The 22994-nt window shown below is 44.4% G+C and overlaps 1 protein-coding gene across 1 annotated transcript in view; it reads right to left on the bottom strand.

Moving 5' to 3' along the window:
• COL11A1 (collagen type XI alpha 1 chain) overlaps positions 1–22994 on the bottom strand; it is a 528076-nt gene that overhangs the window by 217444 nt on the left and 287638 nt on the right. Inside the window, exons 34-37 of the mRNA XM_033916645.1 lie at positions 21461–21514; positions 21084–21128; positions 10756–10809; positions 215–268 (exon numbers count right to left, since the gene is read on the bottom strand). Coding sequence (XP_033772536.1) covers positions 215–268; positions 10756–10809; positions 21084–21128; positions 21461–21514 — 207 coding nt within the window. The remainder of the gene's footprint in view (positions 1–214; positions 269–10755; positions 10810–21083; positions 21129–21460; positions 21515–22994) is intronic.

Below are 22994 nucleotides of genomic sequence, written 5' to 3'. Positions count from 1 at the left end.
GTAGAAATAAAAACATTGTACAAACACCTGCTATTCGTGGGTTTTTTTTTCTATTTAAACATGCTCAGAACCTGAATAAAAGAAAACTGTGGGTTAATATTCAGAAGTACTTATGCCCCACTGAATAGGTCTCATATCTTTTACAGTTAAGGCATGGAACTCTTTTATATTATGTAACAACAAATGTTGTCCTATTCTGAATAAATGCACTTACGCTTTCTCCTCGCTGACCTGGATGACCAGGTAATCCGTCCTTTCCAGGTGGTCCCTAATTGGCAAAAGAACTGTATTAGTTCATCTCATAAACATCAGAAAAATAAAACTTGATAGAGTCTAATTTATTAAACTACATTTTATCCTTTGGATGTAAAATTATTATCATACCAGTTTATCAACAAAAAAACAACTGCATATGGTTGGGTTAGCCTATCAATTAAGGTTAAAGAGGGACCTCTAGTGGTAACTAATATTTATTTTAGGAATTATAACCTACGAAGAGTGTCGTCACGCTAGCACTCAAGAATATACAGAAATATAGTTTAACAAATAAAACAAAAATTAAAAATAGATAAATAAAATATAAAGTAATACATATTGCGCGGCATGCGCACTCCCATCGTGTGTTCCATTTTCCGTGCGCTGTAGGGCACAGCAGATAGGAGTGCGCATGCACGCAAAACACTCTCTCTCCTCCCCCGAGGCGGATGTCGGATGCGGCGGCTGTCGGCCGTGCTGTTCTTCGATCTGCCCTGCTCCTTGCCTTAGTATATTTTTAAGTTGAAAGACGAGGCAGATGTAGGACGCGGTGGCTGTCGGCCGTGGTGTTCTTCGGTCTGCCCTGCTCCTCACCCTGCTATTTTTAAGTTGAAAGACGAGGCAACGGCTCCTCTCAGGATCCCCACCTGCGTCAGAAGTCTGATGCAGTAGGGGATCTTGAGAGGAGCCGCAGCCGCCGCGTCTTTCAACTTAAAAATATACTAAGGCGAGTAGCAGGGCAGACCGATCTTCAAAATGGCCACAACTACAAAGTTGTTAAGGCAAACACTTTCACTAGAAATATGAACAGGGTGTCATGAAAAGTTAGTGCTGCTATAATTCCAATTAAGGGGGTGAGATGGGAAAGGAAGAGTTCTAAGACAGTCTGGAGCATTCCTAATGTAGCCGAGGCTGAAAGGGTTCACGAGGCACGTTGCCATTTGCGATGCAATACAGGAGAGGATAAGCAGTGATGCGGTAGGTTGGTTATGGTTTGATATTTTGTATTTTGCTTATGAGGATATGCTAAGGGTTATTTTACAGCTGCTTTAAATTGTTAATGAGGCCAGTGACTAGACCGTGCAGGGGGAGCAGGAAGGAGGTGATGATGGACAGGGGGGAGGTAAAACAAAGGGAGAAAGGCTGCTGCTGGATAAGGTGAGCAGTAATGGGGTGGTGGAGGACACAGGGGAGGTAAAAGGAAGGGATAATGGACAGGGAGCAGGCAAGGGGTGGTTGTGACAGCCAAGAAAAAAAAAAAAAAAGAAAAGACAGAAATACAGAAAGAAATAAAGACAGACACACACACATATATTCTAGCACCCGTTAATGTAACAGGCTATAAGACTAGTATATATATAATTATTATTTTTTTTTTTAATAACAAGGAAAACACTACCCACATGCTGTACTACTATACATATATGTGAGGAAATGATTTTAAAGGCATGGTCTTTCTCCTGAATCCCCATTAGTTTCCAGGATTTACTAAACTGACTTTCTGAGATATTTTGAAAAGCTTCAGACATCTTTAGCTCTGTCTCAGAAGAATTTATGTCTACACGTAATATTTTGAACACCACAGAGTTTAGGAAGATAGAGGATTTCATAAATAAAAATTCAATATGGTGAGAAAACAAGTTGATATGAAAATGAGCAAACACCAGAATCTCATATAAGAGAAACAGCAACAGAACTGTATTCTATTTCAGGGAATGTAATAACTATCCAAAATCCCTCTCTATCACACTGGGTGTTATTTAGATCTCTATTCTGTGAAATGTGCAGTGTGCACAAGTTATTATGAAACAAAGTAAATTCCTGTGAAATAATGGTTAAATATCCCCTGGGATAACTGAAATATGTTTTGAGCTCTGAGATACATATCTAAAGATACTGAAAGCCTTTAGTGGCTCAGGAATCTAGCAGCATAGTAGACTAAATGAGCGACAGTGAACAGAGGAGGAGGGAAAAATGAAACTATAGTATGATACTGCAGACTAAGTGAGAAAAATGAAGTCGACTCCACAGACATTTAAAGCAAGAATTAAAATGAAATGGCATGGCGCAAACTATGGGGTCCTTTTACAAATCATGATAAAAATATAATAAGACAAAACATGGTATGGTGAGACATAGCATGGTGAGTATAGTTCGGCTAAACATAGCAAACTAGGATTTAAAAGCAAACTAGATGCATATCATGAAGTTCTGCTTCACTCAGAGAGTGGTTGACACCTGGAATGCTCTCCCAGAGGAGGTTATTGCGGAATCGACCGTCCTAGGATTCAAAAGCAAACTAGATGCACATCTCCTTATGAGAGGCATTGAAGGATATGGGTGACTAAAAATTACGCCAGGTGTACACTTGGCAGGGCCTCCGCATGTGCGGATCGCTGGACTAGATGGACCGAAGGTCCGATCCGGAGAAAGCGCTTCTTATGTTCTTATGTTATCTCCTTACGAGAAGCATAGAGGGATATGGGCGACTAAAAATTACGCCAGGTGTACACTTGGCAGGGCCTCCGCTTGTGTGGATCGCTGGACTAGATGGACCGAAGGTCGATCCGGAGAAGGCGCTTCTTATGTTCTTATGTTATCTCCTTACGAGAAGCATAGAGGGATATGGGTGACTAAAAATTACGCCAGGTGTACACTTGGCAGGGCCTCCACTTGTGCGGATCGCTGGACTAGATGGACCGAAGGTCGATCCGGAGAAGGCGCTTCTTATGTTCTTATGTTATCTCCTTACGAGAAGCATAGAGGGATATGGGTGACTAAAAATTACGCCAGGTGTACACTTGGCAGGGCCTCCGCTTGTGCGGATCGCTGGACTAGATGGACCGAAGGTCCAATCCGGAGAAGGCGCTTCTTATGTTATCTCCTTACGAGAAGCATAGAGGGATATGGGCGACTAAAAATTACGCCAGGTGTACACTTGGCAGGGCCTCCGCTTGTGCGGATCGCTGGACTAGATGGACCGAAGGTCCGATCCGGAGAAGGCGCTTCTTATGTTCTTATGTTATCTCCTTACGAGAAGCATAGAGGGATATGGGTGACTAAAAATTACGCCAGGTGTACACTTGGCAGGGCCTCTGCTTGTGCGGATCGCTGGACTAGATGGACCAAAGGTCCGATCCGGAGAAGGCGCTTCTTATGTTCTTATGTTATCTCCTTACGAGAAGCATAGAGGGATATGGGTGACTAAAAATTACGCCAGGTGTACACTTGGCAGGGCCTCTGCTTGTGCGGATCGCTGGACTAGATGGACCAAAGGTCCGATCCGGAGAAGGCGCTTCTTATGTTCTTATGTTATCTCCTTACGAGAAGCATAGAGGGATATGGGTGACTAAAAATTACGCCAGGTGTACACCTGGCTGGGCCTCCGCGTGTGCGGATCGCCGAACTTGATAGACTGAAGGTCTGATCCGGAGATGGTGCTTCTTATGCTCTTATTTTCTTTTACTAAGGTGCGCTAACTGATTTAGCGCACGCTAAATATTAGCGTATGCTAAATGCTAATGTGCGCATTGTATTCTATGGACGCATTAGCATTTAGCACGCATTAAATTGGCTAGGGCGCCTTAGTAAAAGAGGGAGTCTAAGCACTATTTAGTGTTTATGGACATATTTAGAATATTGTAAGGCTGAGAGATGGCTGTCCCAATTTTTTTTTTTACATCTACTTAGATATGTTCAGCATGAATACAGTTTGTTTAAAAATACAAATAAGTCTTTTAGGGGAAAAATTGTAGAGGTCGGTCAGATCCTCTAAAATGTTGGTGTTAATTTGTCATAAACAAAAATGATTTTGTTTAAATAAAATTATATTTTTTCTTGTGTTATATGTATAATGAGGTTTTATGTTGATTATAAAAGAGTTCTATATATCCTGGTTAGATACAGGAACTAGTATGTACATACATGCGTGAATGGAGGGGGCAATTTTGATAGGATGTCTACGTCCGACTTTGAACATTTCCGCAAGGTTGCCCAAAAGTCGGATCGGGAAAATGACCATTTTCAAAACTGCAAGACGTCTAATATTTTTTTGAAAATGACTTGTCTAGGCATTCTGGCCCTTAGGACATCTATCTTTTTTTGGCCATTTTTGAAAATCTAAACTTCCAAATGTAAAACATCCAAAAGAAGCCCATTTGGATGTGAGACGGGTCAGCATATTAATGGACTGGTCACACAGACATGCCAGCAGAGCAGTGGGGCACCCTAGGGGGCACTGCTGTAAACTTCACATAAAGGGTGACAGCAGTGTTCCCGCTAAGCTGCGTTGGCCTGCGCTCGCGCACAAAATATTACATCGCAGCGCAAAGTTTCTCTTCACAGCGCACACACGCGTCGGTAAGGTAAGGGGACGCATTGGGGGGATTGCACTTCCCCACAATTGCCATGCTTCGGTTCCTCTTCTTCCTTCCTTCCTCCCCCCCCCCCCCCGCGGGACCCTGCGGCACCATCAACTCTTACTCCCTCTAATGTCGGCCCTGCAGCTCCAGACTTCCTCGCACCTTCTCCCCTCCCCCTTTGGATCGCTATTATTTTAAATGTTATAGCCGCGGAGCTGTATCCATCAGTGGAGATGTCTAACCTCGGCCTGCCCCGGAACTCTTACTGCAACAGTGACTTCCTGTTCCTGCCTAGACGGGCGGCTGCTGCAGTAAGAGTTCCGGGGCAGGCCGAGGTTAGACATCTCCACTGATGGATACAGCTCCGCGGCTATAACATTTAAAATAATAGCGATCCAAAGGGGGAGGGGAGAAGGTGCGAGGAAGTCTGGAGCTGCAGGGCCGACATTAGAGGGAGTAAGAGTTGATGGTGCCGCAGGGTCCCGCGGGGGGGGGGGGGGAGGAAGGAAGGAAGAAGAGGAACCGAAGCATGGCAATTGTGGGGAAGTGCAGAGCTGCAGGGAAGAGTGTTGCGGTACCCAGCTGGAGGGAGAAGGAAGATGAGGGAGGGAATTAAAGGAGATGCCAGGGCTTGGAGCGTAGGAGGAAGGTATGCCAGTCTAAGGGAAAAGGAAGGGGGAGATGTGAGAGCATGGAGGGGGAGCGAAAGATGGAAGAAAAGGAAAGGAGAGAGATGCCAGAGAATCAGGGAAGGGGAGATACCAGACTATGAGGAGAGGTGTGGGAGAGGGAAGGCGAGGAGAGAGATGCCAGACCAATGGGGTGAAAGGAGAGATGGAAGGGGGAGGCATACAGTTTCTGGAAGGGGCATAGAAGGAGAGAAGATGCCATATAGGGGAAGAGAGACGGCAGACAGTGGATGGAAGGAAGAGAGTTACAAGAAGATGAGGAAAGGAGAAACCACAGAAGACAAAGGTAGAAAAAAATTTCTATTTATTTATTGCTTTAGGAGACATGTGTCACTGTTTCTGTGAAGCATTGTATGCAGAGTCCAGCTTCTTGCTGGTTCAATTTAACCTTTGTCTATGTATTTTTATTTTATCCCCCCTTTTACAAAACTGTGAAGCGTTTTTAGCACCAGCCTTGGTGGTAGCAGCTCTGATGCTCAGAATTTTATGAGCATCAGAGCTGTTACCTCCGTAGCTAAAATCCACACTACAGTTTTGTAAAAGAGGGAGGGGTTAGTTTGTGATTACATATTCCTTACTAGGCGAAGGTGTTTTCTGTGTTCTGTGTGTTCGAAAGACATGGTTTTCTGTTAGGATTGACGGTGTAGGATTGATCTGTGCTGGTCTGGCTTGTTTAGTTTTACAATGGGTGTATTGATGTACTGCTCACTGCAATATGTAAGATGCTGCCTTTTCCTAGGTACTCATGTGTGACGTGTGGTTTGTTACTAAAAATCATGTTTTTCTTACAGATGGGGGGGGGGGGGTGCCAAAAAATGATGGGCCCCGGATGTTACATATGCTAGGTACGCCACTGTATGTAAAGATACCAGAAAGCTGGCGTAGCAAAAACTTCTAAGTTTTGAGTATTTAACCCTCCCACAATCTCACGGGCACTCGTTTCAAGTTTATTGAGATTTTGATTTAAACGCAATATCAAATATTTTCAATGCGTATAACAAAAATAAATTTGGGGAAATAAATAAAACCATTTGAACCAGTGTTCCCGCTAAGCTGCGCTGGCGTGCGCTGGCGCACAAAATATTACATCGCAGCGCACACGTTTCTCGTCACAGCGCACGATCGGAAGAGGCGTACGGCAGATGGCAGGGCGGCGAGAGGAGAATTGGGCGAGTTGGCTCATAACTTGCTGGCGCCCGATATTTTTGGCTCACGGTGAAAAAAGTTTGCTCACAACACCCGCCCGCTTAGAGGGAACACTGGTGACAGGTACATATTTTACCATAACCCCCCTTATGGTGAGCTTTCCAAAACTCCTCCAAAACTTAGGGCTCCTTTTACTAAAGTGTGCTAGCATTTTTAACGCACTGCACGCTACGCTTCTAGAACTAACACCAGCTCAATGCTGGCATTAAGGTCTAGCGCGTGCGGCAATGTAGCATGTCCTATTCCGTGGGTTAAAGCCCTAGTGCACCTTAGTAAAAGGAGCCCTTACTATGTCCACTTGTCTACCAACCCAATAGCCTTTATGGCTGCAGGTGTCGCCTACATGATAATACAGTAGGTTTGGGGTGATTTATTTAGTTAGTTAGTTACCCCCCTTTTACAAAACCGCAAAAGCATTTTTTAGTGCAAGCCGATGCGCTACATGTTCTGTGCTGCTCCTGACGCTCATAGGAACTCTGAGGGCTCCTTTTATTAGGTGCACTAGGGTATTAGTGCGCAGAAAAGCGCTTGCTGAATTGCCGTGTGAGCTAGACCTTAATGCCAGCATTGAGCTGGCATTATTTCCAGCCGCGTAGCGCACGGTAATATCCTGCATGCGCTAAAAACGCTAGCGCACCTTAGTAAAAGGAGCCTTGAGTGTCGGAAGCAGCACAAAGCATTCAGTGCGCCAGCCTGCGCTAAAAAAAATGCTATCACAGTTTTGTAAAAGGGGGGGGGTAGTTATTCACTTTTCTATACCATTCTCCCAGGGGAGCTCAGAACAGTTTACATGAATTTATTCAGGTACTCAAGCATTTTTCCCTGCCTGTCCCGGTGGGCTCACAATCTATCTAATATACCTGGGGAAGTCTGATAAAGATGGCAAAATAAAGTTTACAAATCATGATAAAAGTATAATATGACAAAACATGGTATGGTGAGACATTGCATGGTGAGTATAGTTCAGCTAAACAGCGTGATAAACATAGTATTACAAAGCATGGGTAACATAGTATGATATGACTAGCAAAAATGGTTAGGCAAGCATGTATGACAAAACATAGCATGGAAGACATGGAATGGCAATATTGTGTGGCAAGTATGGTATGAAAGATTGTAGCAGGACCAACATAGTACACTAAACAAAGTATAGTAAATATGGTATATAGTAAAGTATTGTAGGATAAGGATGGTGAACAGTGTGACAGAATGTGGTTGAACATTGGATGACAAAACATGACATGGTCAGAAAAGACTTAGAATAGCTAGACTTAGAACGGAGCATATCAGCTTTTGAGACTCGAGGCAGTAGAGAGTCAAGCCCTTTGCCAGAAGGTCTGTGGAATTTGGGTTTGTATACTCTCATAGAGGGTCAGGGTAGAGGTGAGCTTTAATTGCCTTCTTGAAGTTCAGGAGAACTTCTAACGATCTTATGTGGGTAGGTGGTTTGTTCAAGAGATGCAGTAGGTAGTGCGAGTAAGATCTTTTTTGGGCATTCTCAAGGTGGAAGGCATGTCCTAAGGGAGCACACAATCACTTTTCTTCTTGCAAGCAAAGCGGTCAGTTCTGTGCATAGGATGGAAGTTTGGAGGACATATAGGCCGGTCCCATGTCATAGAAGAGTTTGTAGGCCATTACTAGGCCTTTGAATAGACATTGTTTGTCAATCAGCATCCAGTGGGCAGCACGTAAAGTTGGGGTGATCGGGTCTCATATGTGGGGGTTCTTCAGGAGTCTGATGGCAGCATTTTGTACTTATTGTAGTCGATGGAGGTTTTTTGTAGTGAGGCCATTTAGGAGCGCATTTGCAGTAGTCCATACTGGAGAGGACAAAGGCGTAGAGTATCTGGGAGAAGTCCGATTCCAAAAAGTACCCTAAAATATAGTGGGTTCGTGGCGTAGCTGTCAGAGGTAGTAGAACAAGGTGGAAACTACTTGGGAGATATGATCAGAGTGAAAGGTAGCCGTCAAGGATCACCCCTAGGCTGCACACTTTTATCTTTGGCCATCAGGGTGCTCGATTCCCAGGAGATTGGGTGGGCAAATTCTGCGTCACTTCTCTGTATCCAGAGGAGCTCGGTTTTTGCCATGTTTAGTTGCAGCTTGTATCGGATCATCCAACTTTTTATTTCCGAGGCAGAGATTTGGGCATCTCGGTTGAAGTCTAGCAGTAGGTACATTTGTATGTCATTGGCAAATGAGTGGATTTTTATGTGATGTTTTAAGGCAGTCTATCACTGGTCTGATAAAGATGTTGAAAAGCAGGGGGGACAGGAGAGTGCCTTGCGGTACTCCATACTTTATTGGTTTGCGTTGCTATAGAGTAGATTTTAATAGGATGTTTTGAGTCCTATGGCACTCGATCACCGATTCCAATATTTGTGAGTCTGGCGAAGATGCAGGGGTGATTAATTCTATCAAGTGCGGCAAATGATGTCAGAGAAGGGGAGGGACCTTGGCAGAAAGAAGACAACTCGGACGACGTATGGCAGCTTGCAAAGATCGCTAGAGCCAGCGATCTTATGCAGGCTGCTGAATTTAGGTAAATTGATGCGGGGAAGGCCTTTTGGGGGGAGGGGGACTGTAGTCCTTCGTGGGGGGGTGCAGGTCTTCCGGGGGAGTGGTACATGCCTTTGGGGGAGGGGGGTTGTAGCCTTCCAGGGGGTTACAGGCCTTCAGAAGGGACAGGCAGGCCTTCAGGGGGGTGCAGGCTTTCAGGGGGGGGCATGTAGGTATTCAGGGGTGGGGTGTAGGCCTTCAGTGGGGAACATGCAAGCCTTCAAGGGTGGGGTGTAGGCCTTCAGGAGGGGACATGCAGGCCTTCAGGGGTGGGGTGTAGGCCTTCAGGGGTGGGGTGTAGGCCTTCAGGGGGGACATGCAGGCCTTCAGGGGTGGGGTGTAGGCCTTCAGGGGGGTGCAGGCCTTCAGGGGGGGACAGGCTGGCCTTCAGGGGTGGGGTGTAGGCCTTCAGAGGGGGTGCAGGCCTTCAGGGGGGACAGGCTGGCCTTCAGGGGTGGGGTGTAGGCCTTTAGGGGGGACATGCAGGCCTTCAGGGGTGGGGTGTAGGCCTTCAGGGGGGTGCAGATGTTCAGGGGAGGGGGCCCTGGTGTAGAAGTACACAGAGGGGGGGTCAAAGAGACACGCTTATGCCAGACTTTGGGGAAAGAAATAATGGTTTTAAAAACAGAGGAGAGGGAGAGAGATGGTGGACAATGGGATTTAGGGATGAAAAGAACAGAAAGGGAGAGATGGTGGACCCTGGGGTGGTGGGGAAGGAGGGAGAGATGCTGGATGAAGGGGTAGTTGAGAAAAGGTGGATCTGTGGATGGAACCAAGAAAAAGGAAAAATGCTAGACCTCCGGGAGAGGAAAGGGAAACGGAAGGGGAGGACAGAGATGGAAGATGGATGGTTAGCACAGAGAAAGAAGAAGACCCTGGCAAGCAAGTTATCAGAAGACAACCAGAGCCTGGGACCAACAAAATTTGAATAATGACCAGACAACAAAAGATAGAAAAAATAATTTTATTTTCTGTTTTGTGATTACAATATGTCAGATTTGAAACGTGTATCCTGCCAGAGCTGGTGTTAGACCGCAAACGTGAGCTAGGATTTAACACAGAGAGGAAAAGTCTTTTTTGTTTGTTTATTTCGTTTACAGCACGGCGCCAGTGTGGTTAGGAAAGGGTAAAGGGGGTGAAGAGGCTATAAAATAAACCCACCAGGATTTTTGAAAAAAACACCCAATTGGGCAGGAAAATCGAATTGAATCGAAAAATCGATTCAATAGGCTGAATCGAATCGAATTGAAATTTTTTTTCCTGAATCGGGCAGCACTAGTGCCTAGCCTAGGTAACATTTATAGAATTGGGGCCCAAATGTGCTTACGCCCACCACAACAGCATACTAATTTCACTCTTCTCACAGCTTCAGCATAATGCACAGAAAACCCTCTCAACAGCTGTGCATAAGCATCTATGGTAAAGAGTGTGTGGTAATTCATACATCTATTTGGGATCCACTCTTCATTGTTATTGTGTAAATTCTAATCAACGTCAATTAGTGATGATAATTATTACCACCCAATTGTCAGCACTAATTGGCTTGCTACTTGTTTTGAATATCAGCCCAAAAAAGTCCTAAACTCTACAAGCTGAAAGTCATTTTAATAGCATCCCATAAAACCTCAGCTATTAATTCTATTCAAACATAGTTTAGCAAAGCAAGGTCAACAAAAGATACTTACATGGGGTCCTTTTGGTCCTGGGAATCCAACAGGTCCCTGAGGTCCTTGAGGACCCTAAATATAGATATATAAAAATAAATAAATTCAATCAGATCCTATTAACATTCTCAGATTCAATTGGACAATGCATAAGAGTTTCTAAAAATATAGTAACGCAAAATAGTTATTCAAGGCATGGGCCCTTATGTAAATAATCTTAATACCTCAATTCAAGCGTTCTGACGTCTTAAGGATTCCTAGTAAGTGCTACAGGTCACAGCTCAAGCTGTGTAAATATAATTACATATGTAATTATGGCTGTTTCTGCCCAACTCATTAAGGAATTTGGAAGATTTGTCACTCTTCTCCCTCAATAGGTGGTAGAGCTGCTGCCTCCGCACCCAAAGGTTGCAAGATCAAATCTCATTGCTGATCCTTGTGACCCTGGGCAAGTCACTTAATCCTCCATTGCCCACCCCTTTGAGAATCAGCTTTGAATGCCAAAGCCACAAAAAGGTGGTACACATGTCCTTATTCCCTTTCCCTTTCTTAAATATTAAAATTAATGCCATTGTAGCAACCGTGGAAAACTGGTAGAATATACTATTTGTTTGGCTAGATATGTCTATTTTCCTGCATCCACTTTATTTTTAATTTCCAAAAATTGATCCAGAGAAAGATCTGCAATCCCTAGACTTCAAGGGGCCAAATTTATAATTGGGTATCAAGTTAGGCACCTACAGTAAATACAGCATGCTGACTGTGAATTTTATAATGGCATCTGGCATCAAGATTCTGTTATATAATACTAGGATAGGGGTGCCCAAAAAGTCGATTGCGATCGACCAGAAGATCGCGAAGGCAACGCGAGTCAATCACAGAGCTCATCCCGGACTCCATGATAGACTTGCATTGCCGTCGCATTCTACCTGCTTCCCGATGCGGTAAACAGAAGCACCTGGCCGACTAGCCTTCCCCTCCCCCCCCCAATGTCAATTCTGACACCGGAGAGGAAACCAATCGCTGCCTGCCTGGCCCGGAACTTCTTCTCTGACCTTAGAATTGGTGTCAGGGGGAAGGCTGGTCAGTCCGGCGCTTCTGTTTACCGCGTCAGGAAGCAGTGAGAGCTCACAACTCGGCGGTGGACGGCTTGGAGGCCTGCTCCCCGATGGTGGCAGCGGTGGCTTGGGGGAAGGGCAAGGAGAAAGAAAGACAAAGAAAGAAAGGGGGCAGGCAGAGAGACAGAAAGAAGGGAAACAGAAAGAAAAGGGGGGACAGGGAGACAGAAAGAAAGGAAACAGAAAGAAAGAAAGAAGGGGGCAGGGAGAAATAAAGAAAGTGGAGGGGGCAGGGAGAAAGGAAGAAAAAGTTGGGGGAGGGAATGAGGTCTGGAGGAGAGGAAGCATACAGGAGGCTGAAAGAAGGGAAGAAATATTGGATGCACAGTCAGAAGAAGAAAGTGCAACCAGAGACTCATGAAATCACCAGACAACAAAGGTAGGAAAAATAATTTTATATTCAATTTGGTGATCAAAATGTGTCCTTTTTGAGAATTTATATCTGTTGTCTATATTTTGCACTATGGCTCCCTTTTACTAAATCGCAATAGCGGTTTTTAGCGCAGGGAAGTGTCGAGAGGAGCGCAGGGCATTCAGCGCAGCTCTCTGCGCTAAAAACCACTATCACGGTTTAGTAAAAAGGAAGGGGGTATATTTGTCTATTTTTGTATAGTTGTTACTGAGGTGACTTTGCATCTGCCTTGACCTGTTTTTAAAAAACCCCGGAATATAAATGATAATTAACATTTTGTCTGCATACAGTGTGCTTTGTGTTTTTTTTAATTTTATTGTTGGTAGATCATTTTGACTTGGTCATTTTAAAAGTAGCTCGCAAGACCAATAAATGTGGGCTCCCCTGCACAGTGGAACCTTGGTTTACGAGCATAATTCATTCCAGAAGCATGCTCGTAAACCAAAATACTCATATATCAAAGCGAGTTTCCCCATAGGAAATAATGGAAACTCGCTTGATACGTTCCCACCCCCGCAACCCCCTGAGGTCAGCGGCGCTGCTCCCCTCCCCTGCTCGCAAAGCCTCCCCCCCCCCGCGCAAACCAGCACCCCCCACCCGAACAACTTGAAACTTACCCCCCGTCTGGCACCGGCACTCAGCCCACAGGACGTGCCGGTGCCGTTTGAAGAACTTCCTGTCTCTGTCGGGCCTTGAGCATGCATCTGCGCATGCCCAAGGCCTTCTAATTCTTCCTCTCACTGAGATTCTCGGAGATCTCTGAAAACCTTGGCGAGAGGGAGAATTAGAAGACCTTGAGCATGCGCAGATGCATACTCAAGGCCCGGCAGAGGCAGGAAGTTCTTCAAGCAGCACCGGCACGTCCTGTGGGATGCGTGTCAGTGCCAGACGGGGAGTAAGTTTCAAGTTGTTTGGGCGGGGGGTGCCAGTTCGAGCAGGGGGGCCTTTGCGAGTGGGGGAGAGCGATGCCGGTTCTCGGGGGTCTGGGGGGTGCTCGCAAATTGAGTCAACACTCGATTTGTGAGACAAGTTTTGTGAGAATGTTTTGCTCGTCTTGCAAAACACTTGCAAACCGGGTTACTCGCAAACCGAGGTTTGACTGTACTAGGATATGGCTCCTGACTGGTTAAATTACCTGTTTGGGACTAACTGCTAATTTTCAGTGGCACTTAAGGGAGATTTTAAAAAGGCTGCTAAGTGTATTAGGAGAAAGGGAAAAGGGATTGGAACTTGAATATTATCTTTTTATTGTAGCTTTACAACCACACTCAAAGCGGTTTACATACAAGCATTTTCCCTGGGGCTCACAATCTACCTAATATACCTGGGGCAGTGGGACTCAAGGAGCAGCGTGGGGTCGAAACCCACAACCTCAGGGTGATGAGGTTGTAACTCTAACCTCTGTGCCACACTCTGTGAGTGTAATCTCATTAGCGCATGCTAACCACTAACATTATATCCCTACGGATATCATTAGCAGTTAACGTATGCTAACATAATTAAATACGCCAATGCGTTAGCACATGCTGTCGCATTATGCACTCTTTGTTGAATTCCCCCTTAACTGGTTAATGCCACTGGAAAAAAAATTAAAAAAAAACTTAGGGGGATATTGTGTGAACAGCGAAAAACTTAGCTGTCTCTGCAAACCCAGAAATTCAATGCTGAGTACAGCTGGCTGCATATTGAATTCACAATAATTAGGAGTGCCCACTTATGTCATATCCATAGCAAGTGTAAATGTGTGTGCCTATATGTGATACTTGAGAGGGGAAATTCTATACGTGGCACTTACAATAACAAAAATCAGTTTCAGAGTTAACTGAATCATTAATGAGCTTTAACAAGCTTATAATGACAAAAAAAAATAAGGTTAACGGGGTGATAATAATAATAATAATAATAACAATTTATATACCGCAGGACCATGAAGTTCTATGCGGTTTACAATGATTAGAAATGCTACAAATTGAGTAGAATTAACATAGTTAAAATCTATTGATTAACAGCTCTAGAGATCAGTTATTGTGGGAGAGACTGTGCAAATCAGCTTCCTTTGTACTTTAGGAACAGATATGTTTTTAGGTGTCTCCTAAATTCTCCATAGGTATTGGCAAGCGTAAGTAATTGTTTCAGATCATTGTCCCATAAAGTTAGGCATGCTTTAGGCACCCAATCTAAATGGTTAATGAGCCAATTAAGGGGTCTTAACACCTAAAACCTGATTCTCTAAAGGACACCTAAAAAGTTAGACGTCTAAACAATGCTGAACGCTGCTGAACACAATTCTACAAAGGACGCCTAACTTAGGTGCCTAACTTTAGACGTGTTTTGCAGAATCATGGCCGAAATGTACGGTTCATAGACAACGGCGCGAAAGACAAAAGCGCGCGCCGACAATTGAGCGCAGTGCGCGCCACCGCGCCGCTCTAAATTAGTTTTTATGGGCTCCGACGGGGGGTTTTTTTGGGGAGCCCCCCCCAGTTTACTTAATAGACATCGCGCCGGCGTTATGGGGGGTTTGGGGGGTTGTAACCCTCCACATTTTACTGTAAACTGAACTTTTTCCCTAAAAACAGGGAAAAAGTGAAGTTTTCAGTAAAATGTGGGGGGGTTACAACCCCCCACACCCCCCACAACGCCCCCACAACGCAGCGCGATGTCTATTAAGTAAAGTGGGGGGTTCCCCCAAACACACACCCCCGTCGGAGCGCTAAAAACAGTCATTTAGAGCAGCGTGGCGGCGCGCGCTGCGCTCAATTGTCTGGGCGCGCCTTTGTCCCGGCGCGCTTTTGACCTGACACCGAAATGTACATTCACCCATAAAAGCATGGGACAGGCATGTGGGATCTCTTAGGGAGAGGAGGAGATAGTGGATGCTGCGGATGGACAAACTGGATTGACCATTTGGCCTTTTATCTAATGTCATGTTTCTATGTTTCAAAAAAGATATAGTGAAATTAGAAAAGGTAGAAAGAAGAGCAACAAAAATGACAAAAAGGAATGGGACGACTTCCCTATAAGGAAAGGCTAAAGAGGCTAGGGCTCTTTCTGGTGCCCAGAGTTGGATTTGGAAACTGGCGTGCACTTTTTAAAGAATAGTGCTTAGCGCCAATCTTTTCCAGTGCCCATTTTAAATGTCATTTAGAGAATTTCCTCTTTCATGTACAAAATACTAACACTTATTCACTTAACACACTCAAGAGGCATGTAAGGGTATGAAGGAAACTGTCCTTCAAGACTTCTTTCCATAAAAACTGTTTCTAGGCTCTTACACTATTATTCTACTCTTTCTTTGGATTCCTTGGGACTTGTGCAGAGCATATTTTATCTGGTATTTGGTTAATTTTCTTGACCTTATTTTTGTGTACATGCTGCCTAAATTTTCCAGAAATTTATACCCAGTTAGTTTAACAATACCATTTACTTGAGACCCTAGACAAGGTGCAGTTATATTCTACAGAATATAAGTTCTCTCCTCCAAAGGTTAATTTAATTATCTATACTGGTGAGGACAGCATCTAAGTGTAGCTGATTTTTCCAGCCTCTGGATTAAAATGATGCTTTAGACCAGGGGTGTCTAACCTGCGGCCCGAGGGCCGCATGCGGCCCAGTGAAGTATTTTGTGCTGCCCATTCGAGGGCAATACAGTGTTTTCCTCTGCTGCCCCCGGGTGTTTACCGTCTTGCCGACTCCCTCCTCTATCTTGCTGCAGCGTTTGCACATTTGTGCAGCCCCAGAAACATTTTTTTTCCACCAATGCGGCCCAGAGAAGCCAAAAGGTTGGACACCCTGCTTTAGACAGAGCTAGCTTTAAAATCATTCTTAGTTCTGAACATATAATAGAAATGATTCCAAATGTGAATGAGAGTATGAAATATATACGGTAGCACAGCAGTCTATATAGCCACTAGCATTTTGTGCCAGTAAATTCCTTTTTTTTGCCACATTGATCCTTAAAACAACAGGCTGCCCAGCATGCAAACTTTGTACTCTTTACAGACACAATAGATTTTGTAGATTTTCTAACCACTGAGCTTCCAGCTCCAAGGATATATGTGAGCAATAACCAAGAATATGAATTCAGTACAAGAAATGTTGTTTCTTCTGGCCTTAGAAGCTATTCTATAGTATTTACACATATTTCGCTAATTGATACAGACTTAACAAGGTAATTTTAGAAGAGGTGAGCAATCATTTTCATACATAAACACATGTTTACAGCAGGGGTGTCAAAGTCCCTCCTTAAGGGTCGCAATCCAGTCGGGTTTTCAGGATTTCCCCAATGAATATGCATGAGATCTACTTGCATGCACTGCTTTCATTGTATGCTAATAGATCTCATGCATATTCATTGGGGAAATCCTGAAAACCCAACTGGATTGCGGCCCTCGAGGAGGGACTTTGAGACCCCTGGTTTACAGGTTTAAACTAGCAAACATAAATCAGCAGCTATTTTAGGCTATTTTTATGTATGTGCAGTGGCAAAATGAGATTTAAAGATGGTCTGGCCAATTTTCAAAGTGGTTTAAGTGGAGATTTCAACAGGCATTTTGAAATGGAACCACAAGAGGCAGGAGCACCATGGGGGATGTGTTCCTGCACCCGACCCCCACTGGACCACCATGGAGACAGGTAGGCCTGGGGAGGCTCATTTGGAGGGAACTTAGAGCAACACAGCCTAGGGGTCCTATTGGTAAGGGGACTATTGGAAAATCCAGGAGAGTGATCAGGAATGTTTACATAAGAAGAAATATTATGTGGATGTCGGCCTGATATTCAGCTGGCGCCCTCCTTACTCTCTTATGGGGCCCTGACTGAATTTCAGCTGGGCCTGCATAAACTCTGGCCCCAATATTCACGGCCTCTTTTACAAAGCCGCACAGCAACAACCCCGAAGCCCTTTAAATCTCTATGGGCTTCGGGGCTGTTAGTGCAGCCGCTAGCGCGGCTTTGTTAAAGAGGCCGTTAGTGTTGGTGCTGAGATATTGCCTGGCTCTGAATACTGGGACCTAATTTAGCTGGTGACGGTTAGCCTCTAAAAAAAACGATGTCACTGACTGAATATCAGGAGGAGAGAGGTGGTATGATCTAGTATACATGTCTTCCATATTTTAGAATGACATATGAGGCAGTTCTATAACTGGGTACCCTGAGGCTGAGCAGTAAGAGTCTATTCTGTAACAGAATTTAAGCATGCCTCAAATTTAGCTAGCTCACTTACATCAGCCATAGAGGTGGCATCAACCCCTCCTTTTACAAAAGTGCAGAATAAATTTTTAGCGCCGGCCAGCACACTGAATGCTCTGCGCTCCTCCGACGGTCATAGAGTTTCTCTACTACGCCTTTTGTAAAAGTTGGGTGAAGCCGATTTCATAGTAGTATTATACTACAAAGAGACTAGCACATTAATTAGGAGATACAATTAAAAAAAAAAAAATCACTTAACATAAAAATTTCAGAAATAACAAAGTTTTAAGGATATGTACCCTGTATAAAATCACAATTAGTGCTGATTTTTTCCAGTGCCACCTAAGAGACATGTTTTATAAAATGCCCCCAAATCATCACCAACTAGAACAGCGGTGCTAAGTGTGATTCTGAAATGGACACCTAATTTTTACAGAATCAGGCTTAGCGCCATACTATTCAGCGCTGATTTTTTAGGTGACATATAGAGAATCGGGCCCTAAATGTTGTTCTATAAAAAGCATACACCTGTTAAAACAGTGCATAGCGCCAATTCCCACACCTAATTTTAAGCGTCAGACTTATCTTTCTGCTGAAATCTGGTATAAAAATATGGGTGCCCAAGTTTGGTGTACTGAGGCAGTATATTATAACTATGCGTACCACTCTTAGAACACCCCTGACACGCCTATGGCCATGCTCCCTTTTGACTTAGGTAGAGTTAGGTGCCATGCCCTAAAGAATAGTGCTCAGCTAGATGTGTGCAAAAAATTTTAATGAGTGCCTGTTAACTTCAATAATTTAGGGCTCAGTTATTGCTAGTTAAGGGCTTGTTATGCAACTAATTTTGTGCGCTCATATATGGGCGTACAAATCTGGGCACCATGTAAGAATCTAGAGGAAGGTGTTTAGCCTGTTACAATTTTTTGCAATCTTTTATAAAAAGATAAACTGTTTCCTAAGAGCCCTTCGACATTTTTGAACTGAACTAAACAGTGATGGGTCAAAAGCGTGCGAGGACTAAGGCGCGCCGACAACCGAGCACGGACAACTGAGCGCAGGGCTTAATCGTGCCGAAGAAAACCCGTATTTTAAAGGGCTTTGATGGGGGGGGGTGAGGGGGAAGCCACCCCACTCTACTTAATAGGGATCGCGCTGCCTCACGCTGCCATGTTGGGGGGCATGAGGGGTGTAACCCCCCACATTATACTGAAAACTTAACTTTTTCCCTAAAAAACAGGGAAAATGTTAAGTTTCCAGTATAATGAGGGGGGGGTTACAACCCCCCAAACCTCCCACAACGCCAGCGCAATCTCTATTAAGTAAAGTGGGGGGAGTTCCCCACTACGGTTTTTCTTCGGCACGATGAAGTCCTGTGCTCAATTGTCCGCGCTCGGTTGTCGGCGAGCCTTTGTCCTCGCGCGCTTTAGACTATGAACTGAACTAAACTGATCTCCCTTGTGCACTATACTATAACTTGGCGCTTAACTTTTGATGTGTACAGTCCACAAGGGGACGTGGCCATGGAAGTGGAATAGACAGGTCATGGGCACTCCCAAAAAGTTAAGCCTCAAGTTATAGAATAGTGCTGATCCATTCCCAACTTTGGGCGCTGAACATACACAAGGCATAATCTAGCGCCGAAAGGGAAAGAGAAATAGGATGGGACTTGATGCATCACTTGCCTTTGGTTACAATCAACGTAAATTACATATTATACACAGATACTTATTTTCTGCACATGGGACAATGGAGGGTTAAGTGACTTGTACAGAGTCATAAGGAGCTGTAGTGGCAATTGAATCACATTCCCCTGGTTCTCGGGCCATTGCATTAACCAACGGTTACTCCCAAAGTTAAGGACGGCCTGCGATCTAGGGTCCTGATTCTGTAAACAGCACCTAACTCCTAGGCGCTGCTCGGCACGGTTGTCAATCAGCTGCTAGGCGCCATTTACAGAATGTCTACTATTTCCTAACTTGACATAGGCGTCGCAAGGCATCCTAATGGTCGGCACTAGTACATTTACCAGCATCTACCATGGATACCTAATGACGCCTACGTCACACCACACCTATTCTCGGTTCCTAACCACGCCCACTTTTCAAGTAAGCATCATTAGGAACTCGACTTAGGTGTCAGTAGGTGCCATGCTGAATTCCATGTGTAACTTCAACTGTTAATGTTTTTTTTGTTTTTTTTTTAAATTACTTTTAATGGCGTTTTCAATTAAAACATCAATTAAAGTCAAATTTGGAGTTGCATGCGGAATTCGGCTAGGCCCCATTTAGGGCACCATTTATAAACTTTCCCCTTGGGTGCCATTTATAGAATAGGGGATCAGCATGGATTTTTCTTGGTGTGTAACATTCAGCGTTAGGTATAGAAACCCTTCTTAGCATGCACAATTTCGTATGCAAGCTATAGAATAGTATATATGATTCAGCAGAGAGAAATTATCTCACGGCATTAACCACCTTCATTCAGTTGTTTATTCATTAGTTATTCACTGTTCCTCAGCGGGCCACCACACACTCAAGCATTCTCATAGTGCATGGCTTTATGCTCCCACTCCTCATTGGAACCAGTTTATATTTTTGATATTATACTTATTTGCAATTATTTATGAATAAATATTAAATACTAAGAATACTTAGCTTTTGGCTCTTAGCAAGACGCTGTGCAGGGGGAGTTTGTATAAATACACCGACATGTTTCGCCCGTGCAAGTTAATGGGCTTTCTCAAGGTTCCCACTCCCTCTCACAAACATGCAACCACCATAGCGTCAAAACGAAGCATGTCGGTGTATTTATACAAACTCCCCCTGCACAGCGTCTTGCTAAGAGCCAAAAGCTAAAAGCTAAGTATTCTTAGTATTTAATATTTATTCATAAATAATTGCAAATAAGTATAATATCAAAAATATAAACTGGTTCCAATGAGGAGTGGGAGCATAAAGCCATGCACTATGAGAATGCTTGAGTGTGTGGTGGCCCGCTGAGGAACAGTGAATAACTAATGAATAAACAACTGAATGAAGGTGGTTAATGCCGTGAGATAATTTCTCTCTGCTGAATCATATATAGTTTAGCTTCTTCATTCTGAATTGACTTTAACATAGTGCCAAAGTTCACAGCTATAGAATAGTGGCAGTTATGTACATAGCTTAATTTATTAATGAGCTGCTAATTGAGGTTAACAAGCAATAATATACTTTAATTAACTGACGCTTATCGGTACTAATTTGCAGTTACACACGTAGCTGCCCCTAGTCAAGATTCTAGAAATTGGGCATGCAAAATCCATAGCATGCAGCCACAAGGGGGATGTGGACCTGGGGGAGAGGAATGGGGGTCAGGGGTCATGCTCTTATGAGCATGGGTTCTAGAATACTATCAGTTACATAACTAACTGCCAGTGTTAGGTGTAAGCATTTACACTAGCAATCTAGCTAAGAGCTCATCATCCTAGAACCCAACTTTAGGCGACCTTTAGATAATTTCCCCATAACTCTTAAATTTAGACTCCCTGTTATAGAATGAAGAAGTTAGTGTACAGGCACCATAATGAATGGTAAAAAAAACAGATGTAATACATTTTAGTATTCTTAAAATAATCTTTCACTTACACGCTCACCAGGTGGACCAGGAGGGCCATCATTGCCTGAAGTACCCTGTAAACAGCAGCAGATTAAGGGATTATAATCATGCGCAATCTGGATATTCATGTTTCAGAAGCAGTTTTTCATAAATTGAAATACGAGGGGCTGCTGAAAAGTTCTCAGCCCAAACAAGATGAAAATGATGGGGAGCCACAAAACTTTGCAAGGCATTCCACGCTTTCCTTGATGCTTTTCATTTCATTTCATTTCATACCACTGAAATGAAAAGTGTCAAGAAAAGTATGGAATAACTTATAAAATTCATGGCTCCACATCATTCTTTTCTTGGTTGGGCTGAGAACTTTACAACAGCCCCTTGTACATATGCAGCTACTGATAATTACCTTTGGACCTGGCTTTCCTGTGGGACCTCTTATTCCTCTAGAGCCACGTGGACCCTGAAAGGTTCATAACAAATGTTATACAACAAAGTAAAAGAAGACAGACAAAGACCTGCAAGGTCCAAGAGCCATACCTTCCACTCTGTGCAGGTTACAGTCATTCATGCTTAAACACTGGTTGGCAATTTGCTATCATTCCAACCACATATAGGCAATAAAGTATGATGGAGTCTTGAAACAGTATATGTTCAAACCCAAAGTGCTGCTAACAGTATTTAACTTGCTAATTTCCACATTAAGATACTTTCTCCTCCCAAGAGATATGCGCTGAAACATCTCATATACTTTCTAAAAAACTGAATCAAAAATGGAAATTCTATACAGTGGAACCTTGGTTTACGAGCATAATTCGTTCCAGAAGCATGCTCGTAAACCAAATTGCTCATATATCAAAGCTAGTTTCCCCATAGGAAGTAAGGGAAACTCGCATTGATTGGTTCCATCTCCTCCCCCCCCTCCCCGAGGCTACCGGCGCTGCTCCATTCCCCCCCTTGAGGAATCTGACGCTGCTCCAAACCCCTCCCCGCTATCCGGCTTCCCTCCCCTGCGAACCGGTATCCTCCCCCCACTCGCGTTGCCCCCCCTCCACCGCGATCCTACTTCCCCCCCCCGAGCACGTCAATGACACTTCCTTTACCCCGACTTGGCACCAGTGCCAGTGCCCGAAGATCCTCCCTCTTCTGGCGCAGCCTGAGCTGGGCGGTGCGTTGGAGATCCTCCCTCTTCTGGTCTGGGCTGGGCTGGACTGGCTTTGAGCATTTGCACATGCTCAAAGCCTTCTGGTCTCGCCCTCTCCGAGAGCGAGACCAGAAGGCTTTGAGCATGTGCAAATGCTCAAAGCCAGTCCAGCCCAGCCCAGCCCAGAAGAGGGAGGATCTTCGGGCACCAGCACTGGTGCCAAGTCGGGGTAAAGGAAGTGTCATTGACGTGCTCGGGGGGGATGTAGGATCGCGGGGGGGGGGGGGCGCAGACGCGAGGGGGGGATGCCGGATCGCTGGGGGGGATGCCGGATCGCGGAGGGGGGCGATCGCGGAGGGGGAGCGAGGCAAGCTCGGTTTACGAGGCACCAAATTTGCAAATGTTTTGCTCGTCTTGCAAAACACTCGCAAACCAGTGCACTCGTAAACCGTGGTACCACTGTAATTCTATTTGAAATAAAAATGCTCAAAGCCAGTCCAGCCCAGCCCAGCCCCCCACACATACACACACACCTTTATAAAACCACTAAAGTGTTTTTTAGTGCAGGCTGGCACGCTGAATGCTCTGCACTGCTCCCAATGCTCATAGAGTTCCTATGAGCGTTGGAAGCAGCGTAGAGCATTCAGCATACCAGCCTGCGCTAAAAACTACTTTCACAGTTTTGTAAAAAGGGGGGGGGGGTTATTTAGTTAGTTAGTTAGTTTAAAAATGTTTATACCGCATAAAACCTATGCAGTTTACATAAAACATACATAAAAATAAAAACAGTACTTACATA

This window comes from Geotrypetes seraphini, chromosome 12 (genome assembly GCF_902459505.1).
Source record: "Geotrypetes seraphini chromosome 12, aGeoSer1.1, whole genome shotgun sequence".
NCBI classification, from domain to species: Eukaryota; Metazoa; Chordata; class Amphibia; order Gymnophiona; family Dermophiidae; genus Geotrypetes; species Geotrypetes seraphini.
The sequence above is the reverse complement of the archived record's forward strand: the minus strand, read 5'-3'. Positions and strand labels throughout refer to the sequence as shown.